The sequence below is a fragment of the Erinaceus europaeus genome, chromosome 4 (genome assembly GCF_950295315.1).
Source record: "Erinaceus europaeus chromosome 4, mEriEur2.1, whole genome shotgun sequence".
Classification (NCBI taxonomy): Eukaryota; Metazoa; Chordata; class Mammalia; order Eulipotyphla; family Erinaceidae; genus Erinaceus; species Erinaceus europaeus.
Window position 1 is genome coordinate 106,702,383 of NC_080165.1, and position 24,311 is coordinate 106,726,693.

Here is a 24,311-nt window from a genome sequence, read left to right on the forward strand (position 1 = left end):
TACACCTTCTTTTCAAATCCACATAACTCATACTCAAGGATAGACCACATGTTAGTCCACAAAGACAGCATCAATAAATTCAAGAGCATTGAAATAATCCCAAGTATTTTCTCAGACCACAGTGGAGTAAAACTAACATTTAACAACAAACAGAAAATTATTAAAAGTCACAGAATTTGGAAACTAAACAACATACTTCTTAAGAACCACTGGGTCAGAGACTCACTCAAGCAGGAAATTCAAATGTTACTGGAAACAAATGAAAATGAAGACACAACCTATCAAAATTTTTGGGACACAACTAGAGCAGTACTGAGAGGGAAACTTATAGCCATACAATCACATATTAAACACCAAGAAGAAGCTCAAATGAACGACCTTACTGCACACCTCAAGGACTTAGAGGAAGTGGAACTAAGGAACCCTAAAGCAACCAGAAGGACAGAAATCACTAAAGTTAGAGCAGAAATAAACAACATTGAAAATAAAAGAACCATACAAAAGATCAATGAAGCCAAATGTTGGTTCTTTGAAAGATTAAACAAAATTGACAAACCCCTAGCCAGACTCACCAAACAAAAAAGAGAGAAGACTCAAATTAATAGAATTGTAAACGATGGAGGAGATACCAAAAGCTGATAGGGACAGAACAAAAAAGGAAAACTACAGACCAATATCTCTGTTGAACATAGATGCCAAAATATTAAACAAGATTTGGCCAACCGGATACAGTAACATCTCAAAAATATTGTTCATCACGACCAAGTGGGATTCGTCCCAGGAATGCAAGGCTGGTTCAACATCCGTAAGTCAATCAATGTCATTCACCACATCAATAAAAGCAAAGCCAAAAACCACATGATTATCTCAATAGATGCAGAGAAAGCCTTTGACAAAATCCAACACCCATTCATGCTCAAAACTCTACAAAAAATGGGAATAGATGGGAAATTCCTCAAGATAGTGGAGTCTATATATATCAAACCTACAGACAATATCATACTCAATGGACAGAAGCTGAAAGCATTCCCCCTCAGATCGGGGACTAGACAGGGCTGTCCACTGTCACCATTACTCTTTTATTTATTTATTTATTTTTATTTATTCCTTTTGTTGCCCTTGTTGTAGTTATTATTGTTGTTGTCGTTGTTGGATAGGACAGAGAGAAATGGAGAGAGGAGGGGAAGACAGAGAGGAGGAGAGAAAGACAGACACCTGCAGACCTGCTTCACCTCCTGTGAAGCGACTCCCTTGCAGGTGGGGAGCCGGGGTTTGAACCGGGATCCTTATGCCGGTCCTTGCGCTTTGCGCCACCTGCGCTTTAACCTGCTGCGCTACAGCCCGACTCCCTCACCATTACTCTTTAACATAGTATTGGAAGTTCTTGCCATAGCAATCAGGCAAGAGAAAGAAATCAAAGGAATACAGATTGGAAGGGAAGAAGTCAAGTTCTCACTATTTTCAGATGATATGATAGTATACATAGAAAGACCTAAAGAATCCAGCAGAAAGCTACTGGAAGTTATTAGGCAATATAGCAAGGTATAAGGCTACAAAATCAATGTACAAAAATCAGTGGCATTTCTTTATGCAAACACTAAATCTGAAGAAGAAGACATCCAGAAATCACTCCCATTTACTGTTTCAGCAAAAACAATCAAATACCTAGGAATAAAGTTGACCAAAGAAGTGAAAGACTTGTATACTGAAAACTATGAGTCGCTACTCAAGGAAGTAGAAACTGATATCAAGAAATGGAAAGATATCCCATGCTCATGGACTGGAAGAATAAATATCATCAAAACGAATATTCTCCCCAGAGCCATATACAAATTTAATGCAATACCCATCAAAGTTCCACCAAGCTTCTTTAAGAGAATAGAACAAACACTACAATCATTTATCTGGAACCTGAAAACACCTAGAATTGCCAAAACCATGTTGAGGAAAAGAAACAGAAATGGAGGCATCACACTCCCAGACCTTAAACTATATTATAAAGCCATCATCATCAAAACAGTATGGTACTGGAACAAAAATAGGCACACAGACCAGTGGAACAGAATTGAAAGCCCAGAAATAAATCCCCACACCTATGGACATCTAATCTTTGATAAGGGGGCCCAAAGGATTAAATGGAAAAAGGAGGCTCTCTTCAATAAATGGTGCTGGGAAAACTGAGTTGTAACATGCAGAAGAATGAAATTGAACCACTTTATCTCACCAGAAACAAAAATCAACTCCAAATGGATCAAAGACCTGGATGTCAGACCAGAAACAATCAAATACTTAGAGAAAAACATTGGTAAAACACTTTCCCACCTACACCTCAAGGACATCTTTGATGAATCAAACCCAATTGCAAGGAAGACTAAAGCAGAAACAAATCAATGGGACTACATCAAGTTGAAAAGCTTCTGCACATCCAAAGAAACTATTAAACAAACAGAGAGACCCCTCACAGAATGGGAGAAGATCTTCACATGCCATACATCAGACAAGAAACTAATCACCAAAATATATAAAGAGCTCAGCAAACTTAGCACCAAAAAAGCAAATGACTCCATCCAAAAATGGGCAGAGGATATGAACAAACCATTCACCTCACAGGAGATCCAAAAGGCTACCAAACATATGAAAAACTGCTCTCGGTCACTAATTGTCAGAGAAATGCAAATTAAGACAACACTAAGATACCCTCACTCCTGTAAGAATGGCATACATCAAAAAGGACAGCAGCAACAAATGCTGGAGAGGATGTGGGGACAGAGGAGCCCTTTTACATTGCTGGTTGGAATGTAAATTGGTCCAGCCTCTGTGGAGAGCAGTCTGGAAAACTCTCAGAAGGCTAGACATGGACCTTCCATATGATCCAGTAATTCCTCTCCTGGGGTTATACCCCAAGGACTCCATAACACCCAACCAAAAAGAGGTGTGTACTCCTATGTTCATAGCAGCACAATTCATAATATCTAAAACCTGGAAGCAATCCAGGTGCCCAACACCAGATGAGTGGCTGAGAAAGCTGTGGTATATATACACAATGGAATACTATGCAGCTATCAAGAACAATGAACCCACCTTCTCTGACCCATCTTGAACAGAGCTCGAAGGAATTATGTTAAGTGAGCTAAGTCAGAAAGATAAAGATGAGTATGGGATGATCCCACTCATCAACAGAAGTTGACTAAGAAGATCTGAAAGGGAAACTAAAAGCAGGACCCGATCAAACTGTAAGTAGGGCACCAAAGTAAAAACCCTGTGGTGAGGGGTAGACATGCAGTTTCCTGGGCCAGTGGGGGGTGGGAGTGGGTGGGAGGGATGGGTCACAGTCTTTTGGTCGTGGGAATGGTGTTTATGTACACTCCTAGCAAAATGTAGACATATAAATCAGTAATTAATTAATATGAGAGGGGGAAAATCAATTGTATGTCTCAAAGTTTTTCAAAACACAAACTGAATCTTTTTAATATACAGGCTGTGTATTTGATATGTGGACTCTCTCAAAAGCCTAGACCAAGTAGATTAGAAGCATCCAATAGCACAGCTATATACAAGATACTGGATACTGTACAGCAAACCCTAACAAAAGGACTTTTCAAAGTTAACCCAATTACCAAATAATGTGATGATAACATTAACTATAGATTGTCTTTTTGAACCCTAAGACAGCAGGAACCTCACATCTCCACTACAGAGCCCCTACTTCCCCCAGTCCTGGAACCCTTGGATAGGGCCCACTTTCCCGTATGCCTCTCCCAATCTATACCAAATAATATTGCATCCGCCAATCACAACCTAACCAACGCAACAATTGCCACCTCAACATGCTTCACCTCAGACTGTGTCCAGAGACTTCACGTGTGGAATGACAACCCTTCAGCTTCATTACTTGGGTGAGACCTTTCCTTTTATAGTACACTCTAATTTCATCTCAGGTGGTTCACTTTCTAACAAAGTCCCAAAACCTAGATATACACCAGTTTCTGTGAGAGCTTATGTTCACACGTATCCATAAACTACTGCAAAATATATACCTGAAAGCAGAAGTACACTAGAGTTTGCAGTGAGTACCTCCCTAACACTTCCTCTCCACTATTCCAAGCTTTGGGTCCATGATTGCTCAACAATTTGTTTTGGCTTCATATGTGAACTCTCTTTTCAATCACCAGGTTCCAGATCAGGATGCTGGCCAGGCTTCCCTGGATTGAAGACCCCACCAATATGTCCTGGAGCTCAGCTTCCCCAGAGACACACCCTACTAGGGAAAGAGAGGCAGACTGGGAGTATGGACCGACCAGTCAACGCCCATGTTCAGCGGGGAAGCAATTACAGAAGCCACACCTTCTACCTTCTGCAACCCTCAATGACCCTGGGTCCATGCTCCCAGAGGGACAGAGAATGGGAAAGCTATCAGGGGAGGGGGTGGGATATGGAGATTGGGTGGTGGGAATTGTGTGGAGTTGTATCCCTCCTACCCTATGGTTTTGTTAATTAATCCTTTCTTAAATAAAAAAAATTAAAAAAAAAGAAAACCTTTAGCCAGACTCACAAAACAAAAAAGGGAGAAGACCCAAAGAAGTCAAATTGTGGGAGGCAGAGCCAAGATGGCAACTTGGAGACAATGCATGGCCTGAGAAGTTCGAGTTCCAGATGCTACCATGATGCTAACCGGACTTTCTTGGAAAGATGACCCTACCAATGTGACCTGGAACTCCGCTTCCTCAGAACCCTGCCCCACTATCTTTCCCCTCTCATACTGATTAAATAGTTAACTATAAGACTATAGATTAGGGATTCCGGCGGTAGTGCAGCGGGTTAAGTGCATGTGGCGCAAAGCGCAAGGACGGGCTTAAGGATCCCTGTTTGAGCCCCCGGCTCACCACCTGCAGGGGAGTCGTTTCACAGGTGGCGAAGCAGGTCTGCAGGTGTCTATCTTTCTCTCCCCCTCTCTGGATTCCCCTCCTTTCTCCATTTCTCTCTGTCCTATCCAACAACGATGACATCAACGACAATAATAACTACAACAATAAAACAACAAGTGCAACAAAAGGGAATAAATAAAGAAAAAAGACTATAGATTAATCGGAGTGTGTATCAACACCATTCCAACCACTAAAGGCATTTGTCCTATCCCCACCACCCTACAGAGGAGCTAAAAATGTACAATTCTACATCACCCACCCAAGGTTTTTTACTTTGCTGAAATACTCCAAACTCAGTCAAGTTTTGTTTTGCATTTCCCTTTCTGTTCTTTCTCAACTTCTGTTTATGAGTGGGATCATCCCATACTCATCCTTCTCTATCTGGCTTATCTCACTTAACATAAGTCCTTCTAGTTCTATCCAAGATGGGTCGAAGGTGGATTCATTATTCTTCATAGCTGAGCAGTATTCCATATTGTATATATACCACAAAGTTTTCAGTCATTAATTGGTTGTTGGACACCCAGACTGTTTCGAAGTTTTGGCTATTACAAATTGTGCTGCTATGAACATACGTGTACAAATATCTTTTTTGATGGGTGTAACTGAGTCCTTAGGATATATTCCTAGGAGAGGAATTACTACTTATGAGGAAGGTCCTTGTCTATCTAGCCTTATGAAGGTTCTCCAGACAGGGGTTGGACCAACTGACATTCCCACCAGCAGTGCAGGAGGGTTCCTTTGTCCCCACAACCTCTTGCAGCATTTGTTCCTGTTACCTTTTCTGATGTATGACATTCTCACAGGGATGAGGTGGTATCTCATTGTTTTATTTGCATTTCTCTGACAATCAGTGAGTTGGAACAATTTTTCCTGTTTGTTGCCTTTTTGTATTTCTTCTGTAGTGAGTCTTCTGTTCATATTCTCTCCCCATTTTTGAATTGGGTCATTTGCTTTTTTGCTGTGAAGTTTGGTGAGCTCTTTATATGTTTTGGTTATTAGCCTCTTGTGTGATGTACAATATGTAAAGATATCTCATTCTGTGAGGAGTCTTTTTGTTTGCATCGTGGTTTCTTTTGCTGTGCAGAAGCTTTTAAATTTGATGTAGTCCCATTTGTTTGTTTTTGTTTTAGTCTTCTTTGCAACTGCTCTATATCATCAAAGATGACCTTGAGATTTAGATGAGAAAGACTTCCACCAATATTTTCCTCTAAGTATTTGATAGTTTTTGGTCTAACATCCAGGTCCTTGATTCATCTGCAGTTTTCTTTTGTTTCTGGTGAGTAAATTATTCAGTTTCACTCTTCTGCATGTTTCAACCCAATATTTTCAGCACCATTTGTTTAAGAGACCCTCTTTTCTCCATTTAATAATTTGGGCTCCCTTATCAAAAATTAGATCCCTTAGGTGTATGTGTTTATTTCTGAGCTTTTAAGTCTATTCTGCTCTGCTGTTATGTATATCTATTTTTGTTCCATTACCAGGCTGTTTTGATTATGATGGCTGTATAATATAGTTTGAGATCTAGGAGTGTGATGTCTCCAGTTGTTGCTTTTTCTCAAGATTGTTCTAAGAATTCTAGGTGTTTTTTGGCTCCAGATAAATGTAATTTTTTTTCCTATTCTCTTAAAGAAAATTGGTGGGAACCTGACAGGTATAGCATTAAATTTGTATATGGCTCTGGGTAGAATATTAATTTTGATGTTAATCTTTTCTCCCTCTCTATCTCCTCCTCCCCTCTCAATTTCTTTGTCTCTATATAATAAATAAATAAAGATATAAAAAAAGAATTGGCAAATATCACCATATCTAGAAAATTAATCAGGAAGTTAATATAAAGCAATATCCCTTATCTATTAAAATTCATTGAAATTTCCATAACAACTGTGAACTCTCCAGAAAAAAATTGCACAAATGCACAAATACAACTCTTTCTTTCCTTCTTTCTTCCCCTTTTTCTTATCATCACCAGAGCTTCACTGCTCCAGAGTGACTTTTTTTTCAGAGATAGGTACAGAGAGAGAGAGAGAGAGGATGAAAGAGACAACAAAACAGAAGCTTCCTCTAATACAGTAGTAGGCAGGCTCAAGTCTGGATTGTGTATGTGGCAAAGTGCACTAACCTAATGAGTTAGCTACTTTCTCAGACCCCAATACATGCTTCATTATTATTATTATTATTATTATTATTACTTATTTATTTTGCTGTCCTCTGGGGCTCAGTGCCTTAGACAAATCCACTGCTCTCAGCAGCTATTTTTTAAAATAATTTTTTCTTATATTTATGTATTTGCTTTTGTTGCCCTTTTTAATTGTAGTTATTGTTGTTGTTATTGATGTCGTCATTGTTGGATAGGACAGAGAGAAATGGAGAGAGGAGGGGAAGACAGAGAGGGGGAGAGAAAGATAGACACCTGCAGACCTGCTACACTGCCTGTGAAGCGACTCCCTTGTAGGTGGGGAGCCGGGGGCTTGAAGCAGGATCCTTACACCGGTCCTTGCACTTTGCGCCACCTACGCTTAACCCACTTCGCCATTTCTCTCTGTCCTATCCAACAACAACGACAGCAATAGCAACAACAATAATAACAACAATGATGATAAACAGCAAGGGCAACAAAAAGGGAAAAATAAATATAAATATATAAAAAAAGCCTTCCCCTACAACAATACTGAATCCCCTATACAAAAACTCCTGGTCTTGGTTTGTTTACGCTAAATCTCATGTGTTAGTAGCAATGCCACTCTTCACTACGACTCTATACAAGAATATTCTAGTTAGGCAAGCCAGAGAAATTCTTTCAAATGTTTCCTTTCATCAAAGACTGACCCTTCTCCTTTTTGAAATCTTCTCTTCTTCCTAGCCATTGGGAAGTGCTTTGAACTCAGCTCACACTGACCTTGTTTCCTCTTCAAAGGTTTCTGCCTTTTGAAAGTGGTTGATTGCTACCTTACATGGGCCTGCTGGAATAGACAGCAATACACAAAAATAAAATAAGCAGCAATATCCAGTCTTATTCATGACATCAAGATCTGGAGGAAATTTAGAAGGCAAGAAAGAGCCATTTACAGAGAAGAGAGTATTTAATATGGTTTATATTCAGTTATGTATGCTGCAGTTGTCTGGAAAGCTGCATCAATGTGGTGTGGCATCTTAAGTGGCCCACCTTTAGGTGAACATTTTGGCCTAGGTGGAGTTTCCAAAGATATTTTACATGGGAGGCTGGGCAGATAGGATAATGGTTATGCAAGAAGTCTTTCATGCCTGAGTCACCAAAGGTCTCAGGTTCAATGCCCAGCATTAGCCAGAGCTGAGCAGTGCTCTGGCAAAATAATAATAATAATAATAATAATAATAATAATAATAAAAATTAAAATAATATATATATGCATTATAAATAGTGAAGTTCAAATTTAAAATAACTGAAACTACTGACATGCAAATCTTACCCATCTACCTTAACAGTTAGACTCTGTTCAGAGACATGCTCAGAGAGTACCTGCTTTGATTCATCTGTAGACACACTTGAAGAAGAGTCTTCAGACATGTTTTTTAAGACAATCTTTTACTTGTGTAAATAAAAAGCTAAGAAGTCTAGCAGCAGCAGAAATCATGAGTTGTTTGTGCTTTTTTACTGGGTTGGTAATGGAATAGGAAGTCCAACCTGCTAGAAAGGGGAAGAGATAAAAGAGCTGAGTACTGAATTTAGGAAGCTATCAAAGCTGCTTTTTAGTTTCTTGAACACTTCTCAGGTAAAAGAAGCTACTGCATAGTCCTGGCCTTCGTGATGGCCAATGTTTGCCTCTCTGCTAGGCCCAGACATACGGCTGTCTAGCTGGTTTCAAGTATCCACTTATGTCTACACTGTACCCTGCACCTACATGAACTTCAGCAACCCATACAAATGTTTTTCTCACAGCCTGAAAAAACTTAAAACTCAGGCTTTTAATCCCACTGGTGTCAACAAATATTTTATAAATGACTATCCTATCAATGTGATATTAACATCATCCCAAAGAAATAGTTTCAAAGCAACTTTTAGTCCCCACAGAAGAAACATGACTTAAACATCTTTGTCTTTGGAAGTGGCTTTCCTTCAGTTGTGGTCATCCAGTATGAAAACACTTTGAAAATTGCCATGTATTTCTAAGTGATAATTACATTACTTTGTGGTAAACTTGTACCAATTTTTAAAATATTCATATAATGTCCTCATATGCTTAACTTCTAATTAACATTCACAATCCTGTTTACAGACCAAAATTAAATATAAGTGGGTGGATGGTCATTTGATTTTCTTTCTTTCTTTTTTTTTTTTTTTTCCCCTCCAGGGTTATTGCTGGGCTCGGTGCCTGCACCATGAATCCACCGCTCCTGGAGGCCATTTTTCCTCCTTTTTGTTGCCCTAGTTGTTGCAGCCTCGTTGCGGTTATTATTGCCATTGTTGACGTTGCTTCGTTGTTGGATAGGACAGAGAGAAATGGAGAGAGGAGGGGAAGACAGAGAGAGAGGGGGAGAGAAAGACAGACACCTGCAGATCTGCTTCACCGCCTGTGAAGCGACTCCTCTGCAGGTGGGGAGCCGGGGGCTCGAACCGGGATCATTACGCCGGTCCCTGAGCTTCGGGCCATGTGCGCTTAACCCACTGCGCCACCGCCCGACCCCCTTGATTTTCTTTTAAGGAATGAACCTACCCATGATATTGAAAATGAATATAAGATGATAGTTTGTTTTACTCTAGTTTTTAATTATTTTAATCATATTTATTTATTTATTGGATAGAGAAAGCCAGAAATCAAGAGGGAAGGGAGTGATAGAAAAGGAGAGGGACAGAAAAATATCTGCAACACCCTAAGACATGACAAATATCAGGGTCCTGGCATTTGGCTAAGGTTATCCATATCAGTAATTGCCATACAACATGGCATGCAGAGAGATATCAGGCCGGAAGCAACCAAAAAAGGGTTCTGTGGGTGGATGGTAGCTTGGAAAGAATCAACAGATCAAGCAGAGGGTTCTGGGACTGTGGTGGGCTGCAAAAGATAACCTAGGATAGTCACCAGCCATGGAGTTATACAGAGGAATACTTGTCCCAGGTACTCATTGGAATGCAGAGAAAAGTGTCAGATTTGGAGTGGGTGGCAGGCAGGATCTAAAAGGCTATTCAGAGAGGTTCTGAATGTGGTACCTGGAGAAAGTTGGCAGGGCAAGCAGAAGGTTGCCGAACAGATAAGAGTCCAAATGCATTGGCAGTGGTGACTGAAGTAATCTCAATCCCAGGTTGCCAGGGTTCTGGCATCTGGCTAAGGTTCCCCCTCACATACAGACCCACCCCATAGTCACCATAGAATTATTTATAATTCACACCTAATTTTTGAGACAGACACTAATGCTCAGCATGTGTCATTGTACTGAGGGGAGAACCCAACAAACATTATTAGCAACTTCACCTTCTTCTAGAGGTACAAAGAACAAAAGTCAGAGGAATGTGGAAAAACCCAATTCTAACAGTTCTAGCAGTCTGATCAAAGGACTGTCAGCCAGGAAGAAAGGAAGGATCCCTCCCGACCCCTCACACAGACTGTCCATACTTAAATCTTCTCATTTGCCAGCTAGGAATTCTTTGGCAAGTTTATTTTTATTATTAGCATTATTAGTTACTTTTTATAATTTTATTGGGGGTTAGTGGTTCATAGTACAGCTGTTGACATATGGGTAGCAATTTTCATCTCATCATAAAAGTGTCTGCAAAACACTCACGCACAACCTAGGTCCTTTTCCACTATCATGTACCAGGACTCCAAAGCCCCTTACCCCTGGATTCCTCTCCTTTCCTTCTTCCCCATCCCAAATACTTTTGCTTTGGTGTATTAAACTAGGTTTGATAAGTTTCCTAGTTCTTTACATTTCAGTTTTTTTTTTTATTTACAAAATGAGAATATTAATGGTGAGGAATTTTCCGATGAGAAGAGAGGTCTGGACTTTTTCCTCAGCTTCTAGGTGGTACTCTTGAGACGATTAGAATGTCTTAGCTGAGAGCAGCAATTTGCCTGGGGGCTTTGAGCACCAGACAATAGGAAGTATGTGGAGGGAGGGAAGTTTTAGATGATATAATGTTGGGCAGTACGCCAGCTCCCCCCTGCTCCATTGCTTAACACTGTGGTCTATTTACATATTCAGTGTTTTACCTGAGACCCACCCTGCCTGCAGGGCATTGGTTTAATCCCACTGGTTCGCATTCTCTTTTCACTCAGCCCCCTTATCCTACATACTTCCTTTTACACCCTACCACTTCCTTCCTGTAGAGTATAAATGCAGAAGAATAAAGCCAGCATGGCATTGCGTTCCTGCTCAGCCACGAGAGTTCCTGGTTCCTCTCCCATGTCGCTGAGTAGGCAGCAGCCTAGGTTGGCTCCAGCAGAGTTCTCTACAACCCAGAGAGCACATGCCTGGGAAGAAACACACTCAGGCTAGCCCGGAATCTGGCGCCCAAATAGGGACCGGCATATGGCCCCGGCACCAGATGCTGCGCTAGCTTCATGGGCAGGAGACAGATGAACAGGGACTCATGGTTAATCTGGGAAGCAGTGCAATGTTTATTGAGAAAAGAATCTGCATTTATACTCTCCAGGAAGGAAGTGGTAGGGTGTAAAAGGAAGTGCGTAGGATAAGGGGGCGGAGTGAAAAGAGAGTACGAACCAGTGGGATTAAACAGTGGAAAACAGTTTAATGTTTGATGTTCCAAGCTACTAACTCACAAAAAAGGTGTTGGCAGAGTTGGAGAGCCACATGTAGAAAAATGACGCTAGATCACCAATTAACACCATACACAAAAATTAACTCAAAATGGATCGAATATCTGGATATCAGACCTGAAAGTATAAAATACATAGAAGAATTGGTGAGACATTCATTTCATGACATTAACACTAAAAACATATTTGGAGACTTCACCCCATGGGCAAAGGAAACAAAAGTAAGATTGAACAAGTGGGACTATATCAAATTAAAAAGTTTCCATACATCAAATGAAAACTCCATAAAGATAAACAGGAAACCCAGCAAATGGGAGAACATATTCACACATCATACTTCAGACAGACACTTGATATCAAACATCTATATAGAACTCATTCAGCTCAACAAAAAGAAAAATAACAACCCAGTAAAAAAGTCGGCAGAGGACATGCATAGACAGTTCTCCAAAGAAGAGATATGCATGGTCCACAGACATATGCAGAATTGCTCTAATTCATTCATCACCAGAGAAATACAAATTAAAACCACACTGAGATACCACCTCACATCTGTAAGAATAGCCTTCATCAACAAAACAGGAAAAGATAAATGTTGGAAAGGATGTGGAAAGAAAGGAACTCTAATACACTGCTTGTGGGAATGAATGGTACAACCATTATGGAGAACAGTATGGAGAATCCTTAAGCAAATACAGATGGAAATACCTTACGACCCAGTAATCCCACTCCTAGGCATTTATCCAAAAGAGATAATATCACTACTTCGAAGGGATATATGCACCCCCACATTCATAACTGCATTATCTACAATAGCAAAAATTTGGATGCAACCAAAATGTCCCTCCACAGATGACTGGTTAAAAAAGTTATGGGACATACCATCAATGGAATATTACTCAGCAATAAGCTGATTTTACATCCTTTGGGATAAAATGGATGAAACTTGAGAACATTATGCTTAGTGAAATAAGCAAGGAGGTAAAGGAAAACTATAGGATGATCTCACTCATAAGTGGAATTTAGAGCACTGAATACACATACATAAAATAAACAACCAGATACAACACAACCCATATTTCAAATGGAAAACTATTGTGGTTACCTAGAGGGGAGAGCACAGACTTTCGGTCACGGGGATGTGAAACTCTAGTCTTATCACTATTTAGTCCTATCAATAGCAATACCACTTGTGGGAGGGGTGGATAGATTTAATATCTCAAGTTTCCCAACTGCCTAGACTATATCCCTGAGCACAAATACTAGCTCTTGCTAATATTTATCTTAGATTTGCATAATGATAATACTCTGATAAGGGGATTGTTTATGAATCTCTAAAAATATCATAAAATAAAGCTCTGCAAACATCTAAATCAATTACAACTTTAGGCCAGATAGGTCAAGACCTTTTGACCTTGTAAGTATTTAAAATACAAGGAGGCTCAGGTATTACTAGAAGTGTTCAGATCATAGTGAAATTAAGTATAATAACAAATAATTAGCCCCCCAACTAACCTGGCTATAATAATTATTGATATTTTAACTTTAAGACTATAAGAAACCCTTGCATCCTCTTTAAGACCTGCATTTCTCCTAGTCCTGGTACCTCTAGGATATTCCCATACTTCTTGAAATTCCTTTTGTATGATTCCTTACTGCTATACTAACCCTGTAAACTTACCAAATTGCTACTGGTGCTGCCACCCCGAATTATGCTGCTATTGAAATCCTAATGTGGACTGTAACCTGAGATATCAACCTGAGAAGTTAACCTCAAAACTCTTTAAATCTGGTGCTCCACTCTGACACTGTTCTCTCAGACAACATTCTCATCCAACCTAGGTCATGCCACCTTCCAGATACCAGGCTGCAGATGCTACCATGACTCCACCCCAACTTTTCTGGGCAGATGATCTCACCAAAGTGTCCTGGACCCTCGCATCTTCACAGCTCTGGTCCAGTAGAGAAAGATAGAAACAGGCTGGGGGTATGGATCGACCTGTCAATGCCCACGCTCAGCGGAGAAGCAGTTACAGAAGCCAGAATTCCTACCTTTTGCTCCCCATAAACAACCTTGATCCATAATCCCAGAGGGGGAGAAGTGACAGGATGAAGATAAGGGGACTCTGCACTCCAGCTCCATCAGCACCCAGAGAAAGAGAAGGAAAAGGAGAGGGACATATGGAGGTAGCTTTGATGTCATGAGTGGTTTAGAGGGAAAGAGAGGATTGAATCAGGAAAAGAAGGGGCAACTTTGTATAAATGTGGACAGATAGTTGTAGAGAACATGGTCAGCCCATGTCTACAACTTTAGGGGAATTGTGGTGGATTGCAGTGGGGAGAGTGAAGATTCAGAACTCTGGTGGGAATAGTGTGGATTCAAACCCCTGTCAACATGTAATCCTGTAATTTAAAAATATAAATAAATAATAAATAAAAAGAACTGACAACCAGTCCTGCAATTCTCTTTTGGTGGATTGTACTAATTTATACTCCCAATGTTTCTCCTTAACTTGGGAGCTAACACATCCTTCATCTTATCTTACAAGTCATTGTTTATTTATCTCTTCTTTTCTTTAACCTCTTACAAAACTGACTTAATTTTCTCTGTATTCCCCCCCCCAAATTTTTTTCTCTGTATTCATGGGGTGCATTCTGTACTTATGAAAATGTGCTCTTAATAACAATATTTCAAATCGTGATATTTCTTCAAGTCTACATGCCATTGATTTGTCATGGGATCTGATTTCTTACTGTGTTTAACTGACTCATTTTGACTTCACCTTGGAAGGTATTACAGGGCTTTTATTAGCCTTTCATACCCCCTCCCCATTTAACTGGCATAAAATGGAAAGGAGTGATATGCTTAATTTTCCAGAAGTTCTTTTTTCTGCAGTTAATTTTTCAATGTGTAGTTTTATTCTGTTTAGATATTTGTTAGGAAAAAAAATATCTAGACTGTAGGTAATGGCAACACTTACCACTGAAACAAATATAATTAATCCCTTTCCATCTACCTTAAATAGTTGTTGTGAGCATTGAAATATAATGTATGTGAGCAAAAATGTTTTACCAACTGCCCTTTACAAATGTGAAAAATTACTACAAATATTTTTTGGGGTGATGAGGATCAGCGAATGTTCATATGTTGATGAATACTCCCAGAAGTCTTGTTCCTGAATGGCTTTGAAAGTTATAAACCCCAACTAAAAGTGCCAAAGGTTGCTAATGTGTGTTAACAATGTTACAGATTTTTTTTTCTTCCAAGACTAAAATACTAGATTCACACCTGAACATTTCCTGCATATAGTATTTACTTCAATACAATAAATTCTTACAGAATGTAGCTAAATTCAAATACACTGAGTTGTCAGAAAAACACTTTAATGGAAATACATGCTACGAGCTTGTGAAACCAAATTGAACTTTTATGTTTTCTTTAAAAATGGGAATTACCATGGTTATATAAAGTATCATAAAACAACTGTTCCCAGAACTTTTCTAAATGCACCTCATTTTTCTAGATAGTACAGGTAAGTGCATCTTCATCATTAAATCAATTATCTTGCCTTTATTCTTCGAGCATTGTTTGCAGTACCACAAATCAAACTTTTGAAGAGGAAAACTACCCACCCCCCACGTATTTTATACTCTTCCAAGCACATAGTTCAGAGCAGTGGTATTATAAGAGTGTACCTAATATATTTCCTACCATGTCAGAGGTTACTTAATGTGTTGTTAATTAATAGAGCCTCTGTCATAATTTCATGGCTCCTTCATCCACATACCTCAGACTAGGAATTGTCTTCCCTCCACACAGTCTTTCAGCCAAGAAAACACTTTCATAGGTCAAGCTATTTAGAACATCTTGACTGAGTTACTAGTTCATCCTTCCAGTACTGTCCATGTTCATTTGCTCTAGGAAACACTCCTTTGGGAACACACAGTTGCTCTTTCTTTTGTATTCTCACAACACAATTTTTAGTACTATCATTTCATCTTACAATTATGTTTCATCTGTTCTCCCTTAATATTCTGTGAACAATTTGAGGGAAGTGCTGTTTTTTTCATCTTTGCATTACCAATACAACAGGTTGGCAAAAATGTGACAATTGGGTGGGGGTAGATAGCATAATGGTTATGCAAAGAGATTCTTATGCCTGAGGCTCCGAAGTCCCAGGTTCAATCCCCTGCATCACCATAAGCCAGGGCTGAGCAGTGCTCTGGTGTTTCTCTCTGTGTCTTTCTCTCTCTGCATCTCTCTCAAAAATTAAAATAAATAAGTAAAATACTTAAAAAATGTGACAACTATCATGACTTAAGAAAAGCATGTAGCACTATAGTAAGAAAGATTTTGATGTCAAAAATTGGTTTGGTAAGGAAAAGTACTGTGATCTACTAGCTATATCTGTGTTGAGAGCAAGAAGAGAGTGTTGAAGTGCAAATGCCACTTGAACTCAGCATCTTTCCCACAGAACAATGAGTTTCACAGTAACTATTACAGAGTTGGAGAGTGCTTTATGCTTCAAACTGAATAAACATTCAGTCACAGATCAGTCTAACAACCACAGATTATAAATGTTTGCTGATGTAATTTCTCTCACTTCACCTCAGTTCCCTCTAGAAAATCCCCAATAAATATCCCTTTTCACACCAGAGGGAATTTATTTTCCTAGTCTATCTTTAGTGACTGACAAAAGGCAGCAGTCCAGGGCAATTCCTCTGAATAATAGTTAGGTGGCTATGTAGAATTTTTTTTTCTGTTTTAAGCAAGTTACTGAAATATCTCCTTCTTTTACTGCTCTCCCAATATCAGTACTTTAACAATACCTAAGCTACCAATATCTGTTACCAAATAAAATGTAGAGAGGTAAACCTAGGGTGACTTAGCATTAGATATCATGAAAGATGAGACTTCATCTGGTGAAAAGATTCCTGGCATTTTGGAGTATAGGATACTTTATCTGGTTATTTTTAACTGAGAGATGACTCATATATAAGATTAAGCTTCTATATAGGTATAGAATTATGGGGAAATACCTTGTCAATTATATGAACACATGGGATTCCTTTTCTCTTAAATTCCAATTAGTGCTATTTCCATAATTTTAGTTGGCATTTCAAGAATAATCCTATAGATCCATTCTGGACTTCTTTGGCCTTTGTATATTTTTCACAAATTGTTTTAGACAAACTGTGAAAATCTTAGCCAGAACCTCAATCCTGTACTCAGTAATGCTTTAGCATCTATTATACATACACAGATGCAAATGTTCCTACAAAATCAGATTACTGTTTACCAAAGACTGAAGAGAAGTTGGACCAATAATTAATGTAAAAAGAAGGAAGTGGATATATACAAGCCCTGCAGAGTGCTGAAAATATTCTTTGATCTGATCTCAGGGACCAGATCTATCTGCCATCAAACTTTTTGTAGATCTAGGAAGGAAATAGCATTGTCAGAAGTCACTAATTCTAGTGGGTCATCCATCCAGGGTATCAGATAAGTATCAGGCTCAACAACAGCATTTCACCTCCTATGAATCATATGTAACCTGGTGTAATCCTGGACCTCCAGTTGGGACATATTATAAGCCAGCATGTCTGATATTCCTTTTTGGACTATGTTTAAGATCAACCAGTCCTTGCTCAGTGTTACAACTATATTCTATACAATATAGTACAAATATAGTACTCATTGTATCATAATTACAGTTGGAGATGCACAGGAACCTAAAATCTTTGCCCGTGATTGGACTGTATATCAGTTATCTCTGTGTCATGGTGACAAGTTTAATAAAGATTTTTTTGAATGGGAGTTTCAATCTGCTTTGTTAAACTACTTTCTACAGTGTCAGTATTTAAGATGAAAGAGATGTTAGAGTTGTCCTTCATTCCAAATACAAACCAGTCATAAGATATACATAACAATCTTTTAGTGTCTATCTCATTCTTCTCATTCTCTACCTTTTCCTTCTAGTCATAGCCTTCCTCTGGTAACAATATACTTTACATAACAAAGGTTTTGCTCAAGGGTGATATCTTTTCTTAGCATTAAATGGTTGAGCATTCATGAGTGACATAGTGACTTCTAGATAGATTAATGAAGTTCCCCTCCCCCCCATTCAACTCACCAAGATAGATGTATTTAATCACCTACTCACTGTCTTCCTTGAAAATCAAACAGATTTTATAGCTGGTAAGGGCAGCACTGTCTCAGGTATAGCAGAAGTCTCACCCTCAGAGCCAACAGAAAAATTGAATGGTTTAACCAGAGACATGAAAGGCAAACTTAGTGAGAGGAGAGCTTTTCTTTCAGAGTGGAAAAAAGCAAAAATAACAAAAAGTATCATAGTAGAAAGAAAGTCTCTCTCCTTTGACTCTGTCTCTATTTTGGAGTTTAATATGAGAAAAAAATCATTCTGGAATCAACAGAGACCCTCTTGTGAACATGAGGCAATAACTTTGAGAATAGTCAACAAATTGAGAGTGGTAGATTAGAAACCTAGAAATTACATCTTTGGTGGCATTGTTGAACAACTAAAACTACAAGAAAAACATTTACCCTTTGACTTTTTTTACATATGAAAATAAATTCTCAATTTTTTGAGTGATTAGTCATGTTTGTTAGTACTTAAAGCCAAAAGCTTTCTGATTATACTTCCTGGAGTTTTTTCTGGCTCTCTGCTTAACCTAGACATAACTCTTTTCTATTTCCCCATACTTAAAACTTTGTTTTCTTCAAGGTTTCAGTTCCAGTAGAAACTATACTTTTCCAGAACTGAAAGCAACTATACATGCTATTTATTCAATAGGTGAAGCAATCAAGGGAGAAAAAAGTTCAATGATTTGGCCAGAATATCCATAGTAAACAGTGGTGCTTGCACCTGGCGCTTTTGATTTCTAGTCCTGAAATTTGACTTCTGAGAGTCCCATTATACTGGAGATCTGAACTATGAATATAGCACCCTAAAGGGATAGTTTGTGTTCCTTTTCTACTTTTGTTGCTCTGGTTCCTAGCTCAGTGACTGCACACCATATGCTGCTTATCTGTTAAAAGCACAAATACAGCCCCAACTATAAAATAAACTCCACAAGACAAGATTTCTTCATAATTGGCATTCATGGTGCATACACACAGTAAAAATATTTGCTAAATGGGTGAATGAATGGGAACTGTAGTGGATAAGCAATACTATATTCAAAGTAGAAGAGATTAATTAGTAAAGGCATTAAAACCACTACATTTGGGTAGTTAGTATCAAGAGAGATAGTATACACACATGCACACATAACTAAACAATTTCTTGCATTCAAGAGTCAGGTATTAAGCAGTAAATTTAGGTTCAATAATAGCAAGTGACATGATCATGGGCTAAGCAATTGGGACCTAAATAAATCAAATGGGTCCCAGTTACTTTATATGTAAAAACTGAAAAAAGAATAGTACCTCCACCATTGGTTTTTGTGAAGACATATGACATCATGAAACATATGCCTATCATGCAGAATTAAAGCATATTCACTATTACTCTTGCCTATGTTTTCAGTGAAAGTAAAATTTCATAAGGCAAAAGAAAGGAATGGAGTTTAGAGTATTAAGTTAACTTGATGCAAAAGTGGTTTAGTTGTGGGGGGTGCATTTTTGGTTTAGGTAGCTCATTTCACTTATAATTTGAAGAGGGAAAAAGCACAGCAGATGGTGTGGTGACACAAAGGACTGAAGCCTATTGTTGCTAGAGCTTGTAAAAATGGAACCCCATGGCTGCCAGTTTGGCAAAACTTTAAACAAGTCCCACAAAGAGTGTAACTTGTTCAAGAGGAGGCAAGAACTTGGTGTGAGGCTCTCTAACATGCAAAAAAACATGATCATTACACTTGTGGCAGCTTGACTCAACTTGGGGACCTGGTCCTCCATTACATGGGAGCTACTGTCAGAAAATAATGGTCCAACTGTATATGCCAGGCTAGCTTCACAGGCGGGAGACAGATGATCAGGGACTCATGGCTGAGCTGGGAATGCAGTTCAATCTTTATTGGTGAGCGGGAATGCAGTGCAATCAATCTAATCTCTATTTGTTAGAAAATCCTGTCCTTTATATCTCCTGAGGCAGAAGTGTCAGGTCAGAAGAGGAAATACTTAGGATAGGGGGTGGGAAGAAGGTAAAAGCACGTGGCTCAGAAGTATCAAGCTTGAATCTAACCAGTGGGGATTAAACCAATGCTCTGTAGGCAGGGCGGGTCTCAGGTAAAGCAGTGATTATGTAAACAGACCACAGCGTTAAGCAGTGCAAGCGAACCTAATGATGATCAAAACAGAAGGGGTCTTAGAAGCAGAATTAGAAGCAGACCAACAGGTATACTCCATGGAGGCACTCCAGAGATTAGATCCTTTGAAAACCCTTGACTCCAGAGCAACAACAAATAACCAGCAGATGGCATGAGTCACGGAAGTGGAGACTGAGTGAAGCATCTATAGATTCATGGCTGAGGCCTTACCCTGCAGACCTGAGCAAGTAGACGCAGGTCCTAGCCCAAATGGTTGCCAAGGTCGTCAGGAGGGATACTTGCTCTACTTCTGAGGTCTGGCATTGCCTATACCTTACAGAGGCTTCTCAGCATTGCACAAGCCAAAATACCCTAGTCAGGTAAAACCTGGCACTTCCTTTGGAATGTATTAGTTATACAAGTAAAATATGTATCAGGGGAGGGAGGGATAAGATGGGAACCATGAGCACTTAGCAAAAAAGTCCACCTTTAGAGAAAACTACTTCCAGGAAGTAGCTGACATACTTCCTTTCTTATGCACAGATTTAACTTCAAACAATAGAAATTCTGTATGTTTCCCACATATCTCCCCTGCCATTATATAAAATACAGCTATGTAAAAAACAAGTGCAACATTATTCACACAAAATAGAGATTTTTTTCTTTTTTACACACACTATAGAACCATGCAATATATTCCCTGACCAAACCTGCAACAATAAAGAAAAATACTAAATTCTACTTAAAGAATAAAGCTGTCCAGAATAAAGTCTGCACAGCATTTAATTTGAAGGAAAAGCTTATATTTTCAGTTCTTACAAGATCTCAATATCCCATCTCTTTACTGGCTGTGTTAACCTTCCCTAGCTCAATTTGTCATTAGAATCTCAGGCGCTCTAAATCCACTATTACATTGTTCATTTTTAAATCCTTGGTGCCTAGCATATCATCTAACATTTAATAGGTTTTCAACTAATAACTGATGAATGGATAAAAAGATGAATGTTCACAGGGCTATACAAAAGCAAATCTAGTTTTTATTTATATGTTTTCAGTCAACTGGATTGAAGTTCACTTCATACTCCTTTCTTGTTATAGACACTCCTGTTATATGTATGTAAGACCACTACTGAAAGATCACTTGCTAGTTAGGGGTCTTAAACAGCAGTGCTTATTCCAGGCTATGCTTAAATATACTTGCCTTCATATAAATAAAGAGATGGGATATTGAGATTTTGTAAGAACTGAAAATATAAGCTTTTCCTTCAAATTAAATGCTGTGCATACTTTATTCTGAGCAACTTTATTTTTTAAGTAGAATTTAGTATTTTCCTTTATACCTTCCTATCTTTATTTGCTCTACCCACCGCATATGTAGAGGGGGAAAATGTTGGCTACTCCCCCCCCCCAATATTTCTTTGGAAAACAAGGTTAATTTTATAGGAGAGGCCTCAGAAATAGAGCAAAAACCACCTTTTGGATAAAGGCTTCTCCTAGGGAGGATCTGGTCAGTGGAGAGAGCAAAACTTAAATCTGTATGTTTCTGTTTTACCTCAGTCTTTTGGGTAACTTTTCATACTAACTGACATTCCCCATCTTGCTAAATAAGCCAGAATTTATGTTATTTTAACTGATCCCTCTTTTATTCTTCCCAAAGTTCTATATTAAAAAGCCATCAAATATAAATTGGTACAATCCCTGTGGAAAACAGTCTGGAGGTTTCTCATAAAAGAAGAAATTGACTTACCTTATATAATCTGGCAGTTGCTCTCCTAGGGATCTATCCAAAGAAAGCAAAGCAATTTATAACTATGTACAGCTATGGTCATAGAAGTTTGTAAGCCCAAACCTGGAAGCAACCCACTGATGAATGGTTAAGAAAGCTGTGAAGCAGTGGTATGGGTAGGGAGGGGGGTGAGAAGTGGAGCCCAGTGTAGAGTTACACACATTATCTTGTGCAAGGGCCTAAGTTCAAGCCCTCACTCCCCACCTGCATGGCGGGAGGTGGGGGGTACTTCAGGACAGATGGAAGTAGTGCTGCAGATATCTCTCTCCCTCTCCTGTTAATCTCAATTTCTGTTTTGAAAGGAGAGAGGAGAGAGAAAGAGAGAGAGAGAGAGAGAGAGAGAGAGAGAGAGAGAGAGAAATGGAAGAGAAAAAAGAAAAACAAAATGTTGTGGTGTATATTTGTGTAATGGAATACTGCTGAACTGTAAAAAGGATGATGAAATTTCCTCTTTTCTATATCTTAGATGGAATATGAAGGAAATATATTAAGTGAGATAAGCCAGAAGGATAAATAATGTGATCTCCTTATAGGTAATACTTAATAAGCAAGGTAAGAAAAGGGAAACAGGGCAAAATTTGGATTAGATGAGGTATACTGCACCAAAGGAATGGATGCTGGACTAGAGGGCACTGTGATACAAACACTAGGTAACCAGTACATGATGGTGAGGAAGGATTTGGGTAGATGTTATGAGTGGTGTATAGATACCTATCATGGGGCAATAAGAACCTTTATGCATGTATCAAAAACTGTCCTGCTCAAATGACTATTTCCCCAATAAAATAAAAAAAAAATACAAGAAAGTATAGTCATAGAAGGCTTTAGTCAAAGTTTCTAAAGTCACATGGTTGAGTTGCTCAGAATTTCTGGGTCTCTCCCATCTGTTTAGTAGACATGCTATTATTGTATTTTCTATTTACCTTTTCTCTTATCTGGCCTTTTCTCTTGCTGTCTTTTCTCTTAACTGTCTAAATTTGGAAGAACCCAGAAAAGTACAAGATGGTTCCTTTCTATATTTCACACATATAAACATTTATTGGTATTTCTGTTTTTGGATTAGGAGTCAGTGGACTCATTGGTCTGCTAGGTGAGCTCAGGGATATGATGTTAGACTTCACAACCATGAAACCCTCAAGTTTGATCCCTGGCATCACACTGTTAGAGTAACGCTCTGGTCCTTTCTCATAAATAAGTAAATAAATACGTCTTGGGAGTCAGGCGGTAGTGCAGCGGGTTAAGCGCATGTGGAGCAAAGCGTAAGGACTGGTGTAAGGATCCTGGTTCGAGCCCCAGGCTCCCCACCTGCAGGGGAGTTGCTTCATAGGTGGTGAAGCAGGTCTGCAGGTGTCTATCTTTCTCTCCCCCTCTCTGTCTTCCCCTCCTCTCCCCATTTCTCTCTGTCCTATCCAACAACAATGACATCAATAAATACATTGCAAAGCAACACTTTATTCAAGTGAGCTTTTTTTTACCAGCTTCATAATCCTCTATATATTATAGTTTTGCACTAGTGTGTGACAAACAAGTTGATCATTATACAAAGGTGGTTTTTTTTTTTCCTTGTTTTTTTTTATTGTTGTAGTTATCGTTGTTGTTATTGATGTCGTCATTGTTGGATAGGACAGAGAGAAATGGAGAGAGGAGGGGAAGACAGAGAGGGGAAGAGAAAGACAGACACCTGCAGACCTGCTTCACCGCCTGTCAAGTGACCCCCCCAGCAGGTTGGAAGCCAGGGGTTCGAACCAGGATCCTTATGCCAGTCCTTGTGCTTTGCGCCATGTGCGCTTAACCCACTGCGCTACCGCCTGACTCCCACAAAGGTGGTTTTAATGAATTGGCAAACTACCATAGCAAACCCAAATCTATACCGCTAAATGCATCAAGGTTAAAAGTTGAAAATGGAGGACAACTGAACATGAGTAGTGAACCAAGCTTTTTTAAATAAGGTAACTGCTTAAGCCAATAAACAGTTTTCCTGAATCATAACTATATTTTCTCTACAAATGTCTTGTCCTAAATGCAGTACTGGTATGTAGTACTCTTAACCATTTCTAGTTTGTCACTGCCTGGTTCAAATTGATTTTTGTTCAGATAAATTTTTAACATGTCTATACTTTTAAAAAATATACTTAGGATGCAGCAAAAGCAGTCTTAAGAGGAAAATTTAGAGTAATATAGGCCCACATCAACAAAAATTGAAGACTAAAGTTAAATATCTAATATCACAACTGAACCAATTAGAAAAGAAGCAGCAAAGAGACTCAGTAGGAGAAGGGTAACAGTCAAAATTAAAGCAGAAGTTGACAAAATATAGACTAGAAAGATAATTCAAAAGACTAATGAAACCAAGAGCTAGTTCTTTGAAAGCATAAACTAGATAAAACACTGACTAGACTTACTAAAGAGGAAAGAGAGAGAGAGAGAGAGAGAGAAGCAGAGAGAGGGAGAGAGATGCATGCTTTGATAAAAGCAAGCAATCAAGAAACAAACAGGTGAAATTACAACTAAAGACGGGAAGATGGGGAGAAACTATGGATTATATGAGGATACTATGAACACCTCTATGAAAATAAA

General features: G+C 38.8%; 1 protein-coding gene across 14 annotated transcripts in view; it reads right to left on the reverse strand.

The window, feature by feature from the left end:
• AIG1 (androgen induced 1) overlaps positions 1-24,311 on the reverse strand; it is a 341,307-nt gene that overhangs the window by 117,745 nt on the left and 199,251 nt on the right. For 6 of the 14 annotated variants that reach the window (XM_060190356.1, XM_060190360.1, XM_060190361.1 and 3 more), the window contains exon 4: positions 21,696-21,728. The exons of the other annotated variants lie outside the window; for them this stretch is intronic. In XM_060190356.1, coding sequence (XP_060046339.1) covers positions 21,696-21,728 — 33 coding nt within the window. The remainder of the gene's footprint in view (positions 1-21,695; positions 21,729-24,311) is intronic. 14 annotated transcript variants of the gene reach the window in all.